We start from the raw sequence: 12271 nt of genomic DNA, 5'->3' as shown, positions 1-12271 counted from the left end.
GATCATTTGAGGTCAGGAGTTTGAAACCAGCCTGGCCAACATGGTGAGACCCTGTCTCTACTAAAAATACAAAAGTTAGTTGGGTGTGGTGGCATGCGTCTTTAGTCTTGGCTACTCGGGAGACTGAGGCAGGAGAATGGCTTGAACCCTGGAGGCAGAGGCTGCAGTGAGCCGAGACTGCACCACTGCACTGCAGCCTGGGTGACAGAGCCAGACTGCATCTCAAAAAAACAAGACAAAACAAAAAAAACTTTCAGCACTAAGGCATATCAACTCAAGAATACTGTATATTGCTTCTCACCTTTTTACTTTAGTGTGAGCAATGAGTAGGGAAAAATAATACCATGACTCCACCAAAAATTAACACAGTTTAAAACAACCACTTCCAAAAACTTTACATGATAAAGGACATTATGGAAAACAAAGACATTGTTTGACATATATGATTTCAATGAAACATCACACCTTTTTAAAGAATAAAATGAAAATCACACCTTTTTAAAGAACAAAAAAGATGAATCCAACAGTATTGTATACCAGATTCATGAGTTTTAGAAATAAGAATTTTAAAGTTTCTTTATGTTATTTATTGGTAATGGAACAACATAAATTATAGTCTAATGAAGAGAGTACTTGACACTATGCAGGTTCACTTCATTATGATAAAACAGATTTTTTTTATGAAGGAGATCAGATGAATTGTGTTCATCCAAAGATACTAGAAATTATAGATAAACTTGTCAAAGTTCTTTGTATATTCAAAGATTTTTATCCTTTCTTCCTACTGATACAGAATTGATCCATCTCCAATATTAACTTGTCTCTTTGGGTAGAGAGTTTTAACTATTACAGGTAATAATATGTTGGAAACATCATTCAACTTTACATGACTGATAATGTTGTCTCATTTTCCTTTCTCTTATGGAACTGGCCACCAACTTTCCAACAACCTGGATGTTAGCTCGTTTGAGTACTGGATGTCCATTCACTACAACACAAAACATACAGTTACATTAATACATTTTCAATTAATATGATAGTAATATATCATGCTTTTGAAATTCTATAAGTTACAGGAAACTAATTATGGTTGTGTTAGAACATGAAAAAGATTGGACTTGGGCTCTTTTCCTTCAGGTGTAGTGTGTTACCTTATATATCATGCGAAGAGACTCAAAGTTACTGTTAGACCAAAGCATTGATGGAAGGGATGGGTGAAACTGGGTTTCACTAATATACAGAATATAGCCCTCTGTATCTGTGGGTTCCCCAGCAATGGATTCAATGAACTACAGATAAAAACTATTCAAAAAAAGAAATTTCACAAAGTTCTAAAAGGCAAAACTTGAATTTGCTACACAAGTACTATGTTGAATCCACATGAGTGAAGAGGTGTGTAGCTATTGTATTAGGTATTATGTGTAACCTAGAGATGATTTAGAGTATATAGGAAGATGGGTATAAATTATATGCAAATACTAACCCATTTGATATAAAGGACTTAAGCATCTGTAGATTCTCATATTCGAGGGAGATTCTGGAATCAATTTCCTACCAGCCCTGAGGGAAAACCTTATTTGAAATAAATTAGATGCAACACGTTTGCTTTTAAGACAAGCAGTATTGACTTTTTTACATTACAGTGTAATCAGTTCTGATAATGATATTTAAATTAACATAAGCCACTATTCATATAGATTGCTTGTATAGATCCATCTTTATGTATAAAATGACTTTGCAATTAATAAATAAAGGGTATAGATTTACTGTGGCCACCATTATACAAAGAAATAATTTACAGATAGGGTAGTATATATTTGCTGTTTAGGTCCTATAGTTGGTATTAAACAAAAACATAACCAGCTGCCAAAAACCAGTTAAAATTATAAGAAGAACAATCAACATGGCTAAAAGGAAATTAATGACTTGAGGTGTTATAAGAAACAGGGCATTGTTTCTGGGTTAATGTATCTCCATATTGTTATTACACAATGAGTAAGGCCTTATAACCACAAGATTAAATTGGGCCACATTAAAAAAGGACCTGAATAGGCATTTTTCAAAACAGATATAAAAATGGACAATAGGTATATGAAAATGTACTCAACACCATTAATCATCAGGGAATGCAAATCAAAACCACAATGAGATATCACCTCAGACCCATTCGGATGGCTATTACCAAAAAGTCTAGAGATAACAAACTTTAGCAAGAGTGTGGATAAAAGGAAATACTTGTACACTATTGGTGGGAATTTAGATTGGTGTAACCATTCTAGAAAACAGTATGGAATTGCCTAAAGTAATTAAAAATAGAACTACCACAAGATCCAGCAATGCCTCTTCTGGGCATATACCCAAAGGAAATGAAATCACCACCTTGTAAGATTATCTATACGTCCACATTCACTGCAGCATTATTCACAGTAGCCAAGATATGTCAGTGGACAAAAATAGATTAAAGAACTATAGCATATATATACAATGGAATATATTATTCAGCCTTAAGAAGAAGGAAATCCTGCCATTTGCCACAACATGAGTGAACTTGAAAGACATTAACTGAAATAAGCTAGATACAGAAAGAAAAAATATTGCATGATTTCACTTATATGTGGAATCTGAAAAAAAGAGTCAAATACACAAACATAGAGAATAAACTCGGTTACTAGAGGTGGAGGATGGAGAGCAAATGACGGAAAGTAGCTCAGGGATCACAAAGTATCAGATGTTTAAGATGAACAGGTCTGGAGATCTAATGTACAACCTGAGGACCACAGGCAATACAATTGTACCATATTTGGGATTCCCACTAAAGATTTCAGTTGCTCTTGTAGCAAAAACAAAATAAATGGGAGAGATGATGGTTATGTTGCTTCACTATAGTATCTATTTTACTATTTATATGTATCCCATTACATCATGTTGTTTACTTTAAACATACACAATAAAAGTTATATTTTTAAACTGAAAAATTAGGCCACAGTAAGAGTATTTGCAAAACAATTAGTAGTTTTCATTCTTAGTGAGATCACAGGGAAAGGCAACCATGAATTAGTGTCCTAATCCTAATTTACCACAGCTATACTAGAAAAGCATGAGATAGCATGCTAGTTCTTGAAATGAGATCTTCAGATTAAGTGCTTTCCTATTATGAATTTCTTTGATAATATCAAGTGTATATTTCATCAAGCAAGAGATACCTAAAATATAATATTACTCAAAGGAATTAAAATAGAAAGAAATGTGAAAATAAGGGCCCAAGTTCTTGTTCTTAAACATTTCTGAGTGAATCCAGGTTTGTTACTCAATCTTAGTTTTCCTACTTTTGAAATTGGGGGTAATATCTATCTTGTTCAGTTACTGAAAGGACCGAAAACTATATGTCAAAAGATATATTTCAAGTAATACTTCATGAATATCAACTCTTCAATTGTAATGAATGTACCACACTAATGCAACGTGTTAATAATAGAAGAATCTATTAATAGGGCTGGGATGCAGGTGTGAGAGTACATGGGAACACTCTACTTTCCATTCAATATTTCTGTAAACCAATATTTCTGTAAAAGTAAAATAATGATAATACTAAAAGCTTATTAATTTAAAAACAGACATGTGTCTGACAGTTTATAAGTATTTAAAAAATAGTTGCTGGATTATTATCTACCCTATGATACCATAAAATAAGCGTTTTAAAGAAATTTCACTGACAATTATAATATTATTGTTTCATAAACATTTAAAGGATAATTTCCTTTAGGAAGAATGAAAATATAAGTACACATAATACATCTTTAATCTTTAATATTTACAAAGTAAATGTTCTTGACCTTCATTTTTGTCATATGGCAGAATAGACTCAGAGAACAATCCTTTTGATAAAAACAAGTCAAATCCTGGATAATCTATTAAATGTATTTTAACTTCATTGCTAAGCTGGCAAAGAGGGAAAAAAATGCAAAAGCCAAAAACAAAGTGAAATCAGTACGCTTAGTAAATATTTGAAATGCCAAGCCAGTTTTTTTGGTCGTAGGTTGGGGACAGAGAATAAAGCATAGGATCCACCCAAAAGACGGAGTATATCATGAGAGCACAGTGGACAGTATATAATGAGACCACAGTGGAGGGCTGTGACATCAGAGTGAGTGGAAATGAGAAAGAGAGAGAGACATGGCTTGAGGGGTAGGGAGGGTGCAGGAAAGGAGGGAGAGAGGGAAAAGTAAAAAGGAAGAAAAAATGAAAAAACCTGAAGAAGGGGATATCAAGGAAATTTCCCTGTTTCCATAAGCTGGGTAGAGAGATCATAAATAACCCCAAAGCTGGCCCTTGTTTTGGTGTTCTAGTTCATGTCACTTGTGTGATCCAAAAATATCCCAAATAACTTTAATGTTTGTTGGTCCCCAAGAACAAATAAAAAACCTCTCTAGAGGAAAGTAACTTCAACAAAGGTCCTTAAAATATGTCATAAAAGCATATTTTATTGACCCACAGTGTGTTACAATGTAGTTTTCAATGCAAAAGCAGTACCTATAATAGTGGTATTTTAAAGTTATACAGATAGAAACACATGTAAAATATTAAATACCAAAATATTAATGATGAGCTTAGCTATAATTTAGCCTTATATTTTTTGCTTATCTACATTTTCGAAGGAAAATATTATTTATGTAAAAATAGCAATATTAGAGATTTAAGCTTCTAGATTGGAATGCATCATAGAAAGTAATTTTTATTGTAGATAATTAGGAAATAATCAGAAACAACATTTTTGTTTCTATTTCAACAATTTAAAGAAATGGTTTGAAATTGTGAAAATGTTCAAATAAGATAGATAATATGCTGAATACACAATTTATAGGCTGGATTTTCAGAAATGGGATTTTTTTTCCTCAAAGGTTCAAAGTATGATTGTGTCCTATGTTTTCTTTTAAATTATCTACAAATTTTTATATTCGCAAGTCCGTGTTATTATTTTTCATTAAAATTCCATGACCTACTCAAGGTTATATATCGTTTCACACTATTGACTACTTCCTGTGAACAATTTAAAATTAATCTTTGTAGAGCAACTTGGAAAGAAAACAAACACAGATAATTTTGCAAAATAAAATAAGCATTTAGGTCATTGAGTATCTACTGAGTCCTGTTTGTTTAGATTCATGCTAAGTGCTATGGGGTGATATAAAGGGCACTAGCTGAGAGCTTTCTGTGTCTCCATTTCCTAATCAAGAAATAAACAAGAGAGGAAAACACTACAATTATTATATTACTCATAGTCATCTAGTTAAAAAAAATAAAGTGAACACACTACCTAACACGGTTATCAGGATCTGTGCATCAGATGATTATCATAATCAACATAAAGCAAAATATACTTCTAGATGGCAATTAATGTATATAAGCATAGTCAGCCTTCTGTACCTCAATTCAACTAACTGTGAATCTAATATTTTTGGAAAAGTACAATAAAAATAACACTAGAACAATAAAAAGCAAAAATTTAAAAATGCAGTACAATACATATCTATATGGTATTTACATTGTATTAGGTATTATAAGCAATCTAGGGAACATTTAAAGTATCCAAGAGGACACATGTATGTCATATGCAAATACTACATCATCTTTTATAAGAAACATGAGCATCTGTGGGTTTTGGTATGCTCAGGAGGTCCTGGAGTCAATTCTCTGTGTATACCAAGGCACTTATAATATGGTTTGGCTATGTCCCCACCCAAATCTCAGCTTGAATTGTAGCTCCCAGAATTCCCATGTGCTGTGGGAGGGACCCAGGTGGAGGTAACTGAATCATGGGGGCCAATCTTTCCCATGCTATTCTCATGATATTGAATAAGTATCATGATATTGAATAAGATAATGGGTCTGTCATGGGTTTCTGCTTTTGCTTCTTCCTCATTTTCTCTTTCTGCCACCATGTAAGAAGTGCCGTTCACTTCCTGCCATGATCCTGAGGCCTATAAGTCCAATTAAGCCTCTTTTTCTCCCCAGTCTTGCGTATGTCTTTATCAGCAGTGTGAAAACAGACTAAGACAATAAATTGGTACCAGCAGAGTGGGGCATTGCTGAAAAGATACCCGAAAATGTGGGAGCAACTTTGGAATTGTGTAACAGGCAGAAGTTGGAACAGTTTGGAGGGCTCAGAAGAAGACAGGAAAATGTGGAAAAGTCTGGAACTTCCTAGAAACTCGTTGAATGGCTTTGCCCAAAATGCTGATAGTGATATAGACAATAAGATTCAGGCTGAGGTGGTCTCAGATGGAGATGAGGAAGTTGTTGGGAACTGGAGTAAAGGTGACTCTTGTTATGTTTTAGCAAAGAGACTGGTGGCATTTTGCCCCTGCCCTAGAGATTTGCAGAACTTTGAATTTGAGAAAGATGATTTAGGGTATCTGGTGGAAGAAATTTCTAAGCGGCTAAGCATTCAAGAAGTGACTTGGGTACTGTTAAAAGTATTCAGTTTTATAAGGGAAGCACAGCATAGAAGTTTGGAAATTTTGGAGCCTGAGTATGCGATAGAAAAGAAAACCCCATTTTCTGGGGGACAAATTCAAGCTGGCTGCAGAAATTTGCATGAGTAGCAAGGAGTCTAATGTTAATCCCCAAGACCATTGGGAAAATATCTCCAGGCCATGTCAAAGACCTTCATGGCAGCCCCTCACATCACAGGCCTGGAGGCCCCAGAGGAAAAAGTGGTTTTGTGGGCGGGATCCAGAGTCTCTGTGCTTTATGTAGCCTAGGAACTTAATGTCCCAGCTGCTCCAGTCATGGCTGAAAGGGGCCAACATACAGTTCAGGCTGCAGCTTCAGAGGGTGCAAGCCCCAAGCCTTGGCAACTTCCTTGTGGTGTTGAGCCTGTGGGTGCACAGAAATCAAGAATTGAGGTGTGGGTACCTCTGCCTAGATTTCAGAAGATGTATGGAAATGTCTGGAAGTCCAGGCAAAAGTTTGCTGCAGGGGTGGAGGTCTCACAGAGAACCTCTGCTAGGGCAGTGTGGAAGGGAAATGCAGGGTTAGAGCCCCCACACAGAGTCCCTACTGGGGCACTGTCTAGCAGAGCTGTGAGAAGAGGGTCACCTTACTCCAAATCCCAGAATGCTAGATCCATCAACAGTTTGCACCCTGTGCCTGGAAAAGCTGTAGACACTCAATACCATCCTGTGAAAGCAGCCTGGAGGGAGGCTGTACCCTGTAAAACCACAGAGGTGGAGTTGCCCAAGACCATGGGAACCCACCTCTTGCATCAGAATGACATGGAGGTGAGACCTAGAGTCAAAGGAGATCATTTTGGAGCTTTAAAATTTGCCCCACTGGATTTTGGACTTGCATGGGCCCTGTTACCCCTTTGTTTTGGCCAATTTCTCCCATTTGAAATGGTTGTATTTACTCCCATTGTATCTAGGGAGTAACTAGCTTGCTTTTGATTTTACAGGGTCATAAGCAGAAGGGACTTGCCTTATGAAACTTTGAAACGCAGACTTTTGGGTTAATGCTGAAATTAGTTAAGACTTCAGAGGACTGTTGGGAGGGCATGATTGATTTTTGAAATATGAGGACTTGAGATTTGGAGGGGCCAGGGTGGAATGATCCAGTCTGGCTCTGTCCTCACCCAAATATCAGCTTGAATTTTATCTCCCAGAATTCCCATGTGTTGTGGGAGGGACCCATGGGGAGGTAATTGAATCACGGGGACCAGTCTTTCCTATGCTATTCTCATGATAGTAAATAAGTCTCATGAGATCTGATGGCTATATCAGGGGCTTCTGCTTTTGCTTCTTCCTCATTTTCTCTTGCCACTACCATGTAAGAAGTGACTTTCACCTTCCACCATGATTCTGAGGCCTCCTCAGCCATGTGGAACTGTAAGTCCAATTAAATCTCTTTTTCTTCCCAGTCTCGGGTATGTGTTTATCAGCAGTGTAAAAACAGACTAATACAACTAATGTTGTTATATTTACATAGCAGAGGTCCAAGCTTGAACGTTAGTTTTGTGTACTTCAGAGTTTCTCAGAGGGATACGTCCAGAACACTGGCAGAACAAATCTTCTAGGGACCTCTGACCAACAAACCTTCTTGGGGAAAAACTTTTAGTAAGAGGAGAACGAGCTGAGTATTTCAGTCTTGTTCCAATAAGACAATGGCAGTTAGTAGAGTTGGATGATTTTATGTACTCTGGAATGCCTCTTGCTATTTTGCTTTGACTTTCCACTCTCTTCTTCCTCAGCTTTTCACATCCTCAGTAGGAAGACTTTGGCCTACGTTTTGTGAGAGGAAGTCCCCAGTGAGAAAATGGAAGTAACTGAAAAGCTATCCTCTTAAACAATGTCCTGGGTTGCTGAGAGCACAGAGCATCAGTGCTCTGGGATCAGGGTAACTATGGTAGAAAGCTCAGGAGAGGGCCTTCTGCCTTCTGCAGGTTGACTTGAGCCCATGTGGAATCACCACAGCATGGCCTGGACAGGTGTTAGTGGCAACAGCAGCAGCAAGACACCTTCATTAGGCTTCCTGAGCTCCAGAGTGACAGCATCAGACATCACTTCAATGGGGGCAGACTGAAGTAGGGTGGGTCTGGGAATATGGAATTCCATGTTGCAGCCAAGAAGAACGTATTTATAAGTGCATGCAAGATATCCAAGGAGAATTTGTAGGATTTACTGCAGTTATTGGGATTGTTTTCATAGACAGCAGAGATTGTGACCATTTTTTTGACTATATATGTATCTATGTGTATGTGTGTGTGTATATATATATAGAGAGAGAGAGAGTTACGTAGTTTGAAGATTGTTTTGAAATACTAAACATTTGCTTTCCAACCCTCACTACTCCTAGGTCCTGAGTCTATCCTCCAGGCAGTAATAATGGTTTCCTAAAGGGTGACTGGAAACAAATCACCTCATTTATTATGTTTACCAATTTTGAAACATGGAAAAAATTATAAGTTGCTAATACATATTGTATTTCTGAGTTTTTAAATAATCAGGTCCTTTTTTAATAATCTGCAAACATGGAAGACATACAGGTATTTAATAAACATAGTTACTTAAATTGAAGTGAATAAATTTGTGGCTTTCCATATATTGACTGCCCTCAAGCAGAAAAACCCAAGAACAACAAGGACAAGTGCATTTCAAGAAGGTTTTAAAACATAAAGCATAAACAACACTTTCAAAAGTTATGCTTCTGCTGGAATAGTATGACTTTGTTCAGAATGAATAGCATTCTTAGGATCCAAAATACCAGACAGAACCTAAAGAATTTAACACAGAGAGACATATGGTAAAGAAGATTATGTAATGGCATAAGAACCCTTTCCAACTTTAAGGAGATAAACACTGAACTGGAAGACTGGAGAAGAAACAAAATAGAAGAGATTTATGAGATTCTGAGCTTTGTAAAATGACCAGGCACCCTCCTCCATTGTACCTCACCCCGGAGGAATAGAAAAAGAGAAATCTCAATGATAAAAGTCACATATTGTTTTGGGGAAAACCAGGAGTGCAGTTTTGTTGAAGGGGGCTATAGCAATAGCTCTGGGCACTGTCTAGATGATGAGAACCATCTAGGCTTACAGAACAAATCACAGCTCAAGGTGGTATAAGGAGAGCTACTGATACTGATGAGTTTCCTAAGGGGTATGGGAATTCTGACAAGGCTGACTGACTGGAAAAGATCTAAGGTCAGGATAAGAAGAGGACAGAGTATATTCATTCAGTTACTGGAATTATAGCAGATATTAAGAATGAATGCCAATTAATGGCTCCTAAGGTCCAGGTTGCATGATTTATGCTACAGAGGAGGCCAGCAAGGAGACAAGACTGCATTGAGGATATCTGCACCAGATGAAAGGAAATGAGAGAGCAGGCCTATTATAAATGGGTAACCAGTCACAGAGTAAGTAATAATAGAGAGTGAAATTAGATGGCATATATAAATAATAAGAACATCATAAAAAGTCAAAATGTAGCTTATAGAATACTGAAATAAAAGAAGTCAGTCTGATTACCTACAGGAAAATATTTTCTACACGATATACTTGAGTTTGAAACTCTATACACTGTGCAATCTGGAAATATAAGGCTCATCAAAAGTGATTTCAACTCGATGAAGGGCAAAGGGTAGAAAGGAGTTAACCTAAGTAATTCTGGAAATCAGTGTTTTGATTGGAAACTGGAGGCTAAAGACAAAATGCACATGGATACAGATGGAATATATATATTAGATAGATAGAGATATGTTTACAAATATGGGTTCATATTCATAAATATATTTCCTAGTTCTACTCTCTGAGAAGGCCTGGAAATAGTGACACATCAGTAGCAATGAGCACATCCAGTTTCTAAATACTATTTTCCAAGTAAAAGAAACATGATTCCTTGGATAAATAGATGATTCCAGGGCTGGGATAGCAGCAATACAAGACGTGCCTGCAGAATTGTGTAGTGCCAGCAAGTAAGGAAATGCACAAAAGACAAAGAGATGGGTACATGTCAAAGAGGCACAGGAGCCAACCTGAAAAAGCTTCCAATCTCTAAATCTGGAAAAATTTGAGCAACAACAATAACAAAATAATACAGTATTAGATTAGAATTCAAAGTATTAAAGAAATATGCATGAATATGTACTAGTATAATTAATAAATAAATGGTGAAGAAAATTTTTAGTACAAAAGAATTCTTAATAAGTTTTGTAGATACCCCCACATCCAGAAGAAAACTTTAATTCCTGTCCCCTACCCCCACCCTTTGAGTGTGAGCTAGACTTAGTTACATGCTTTCATAAAACAGATCGTGTAAAGGGAAGGGGTAGCTTTATAATGAAGAAATCTGACAAACACTACTTTGGCCAGGTAATCAAGATTAATATCACCAGTGATAAGTCATATTGACATCATGTTCCCACTGATACGATGAGAACATTTCACCTCTGTGATATTCTTTCCAAAAATTTGTGACCCCAATCTAAGCTTAAAAGAAATCAGACAAATCCAAATTGAGGGACATTCTACAAAATACCCAATCAGTAATCCTCAAAACTGTCAAGGTCATGAATACAAGGAAATACTGAGAAACTGTCAAAGCCAAGATGAGCCTAGTAAGACATGACAAGTAAACACACTGTGGAATTTAGAATTGGATGCTGGAATGGAAAAAGGACATTAGTGGGAAAACCAGTGAAATCCAAATAAAGTTCAGAGTTTGGTTAATCATAAGGTACAAATGTTAGTTCCTTAGTTTTCACAATTATACCACAGTTATCTCCTAGATGTTAAAAGGAGAAGTAGGGGAGGGAATTTTGTATTATCTTTGTAAGTCCTCTATAAATCTAAAATTATTCTGAATTGAAAAGTCCATTTAAAAGGTGGTACCAACTTTTTTACTATATAGGAGAGCTATCACCAGTAGCCCAAACATTAAAGCAAAATAACAGAAATACAAAAGAAAATATCATAGCTCTAATAAAAGAGTACTAACAGTATAGTGGCTAGATGCTAGACTTTTTAGACTGGCTTGTGAAAACCTAGGGTATAGTTTTCAACAAATTTTAGAAACATAATGGCAAAATATACTACTATGACTGTTAGAAAGAAAGAGCCCTATATCAATCCTCTTTCCCAGTTAAATCGGTCTACTCCTCCATGATCCTACCTTCAAAACTTCCCATATCTCTTTTCATTGAATGCTTTCATCCTGCTTGCTCCATTGCCTGTTTCTTGGCCATCCTTCAATAGGAGGTTCAAGTTCATGTCTGTTTGATGAATTCCCAGGCATTAGCAACAACTTTGTCTTCTAAACTCTCTAATCTTTTTACTCTATGTCAATGTTTACCATTTTTAACATTATATTTTTCATTGTCCCCAAAAAGAGAGTGGAAAGTCCATACACTTAGAAAATACATAACAGCACAAACAACTAAATAAACCAAGCCAAATAAACAAACAGAAGAAGCTACAAGAAGATTTAGGGGATGTACTGATATCTACAACTTACTGTAAAATGCATTAAAAAAAAGATATGATTTGATGGGTGAATGGCAGAATGGATGTGTTCCTCAAGAAGTTCTTTCAAATTTCCTGTATGTATAAAAATTTTCACAATAAAATGCTGGGGAAAAATACAAGAAGTTTAAAAATATTTGAAATAATTTCATATTTCATCAATTGCAAAACAGGATTTGAAAAACTAATAATGACTAACAACGAAAAAAACTAATAACACTGAGAATAATAACTGCCATTTAATGTATTTAATTC

At 36.1% G+C, this 12271-nt stretch overlaps 1 protein-coding gene across 3 annotated transcripts in view; it reads right to left on the bottom strand.

The window, feature by feature from the left end:
* Positions 1–585: 585 nt before the first annotated feature.
* The window catches only part of IQCM (IQ motif containing M), a 496764-nt gene continuing 485078 nt past the window's right edge, over positions 586–12271 (bottom strand). For 2 of the 3 annotated variants that reach the window (XM_011710533.2, XM_011710534.2), the window contains one exon: positions 586–988. In XM_011710533.2, coding sequence (XP_011708835.2) covers positions 873–988 — 116 coding nt within the window. In that variant the 3' untranslated portion in view covers positions 586–872. Of the gene's footprint in view, positions 989–11666; positions 11767–12271 lie in introns of all 3 variants that reach the window. The other variant, XM_011710535.2, reaches the window with a different exon arrangement.

This window comes from Macaca nemestrina, chromosome 3 (assembly GCF_043159975.1).
Source record: "Macaca nemestrina isolate mMacNem1 chromosome 3, mMacNem.hap1, whole genome shotgun sequence".
Classification (NCBI taxonomy): domain Eukaryota; kingdom Metazoa; phylum Chordata; class Mammalia; order Primates; family Cercopithecidae; genus Macaca; species Macaca nemestrina.
This window is presented reverse-complemented; position numbering and strand designations above follow the sequence as displayed.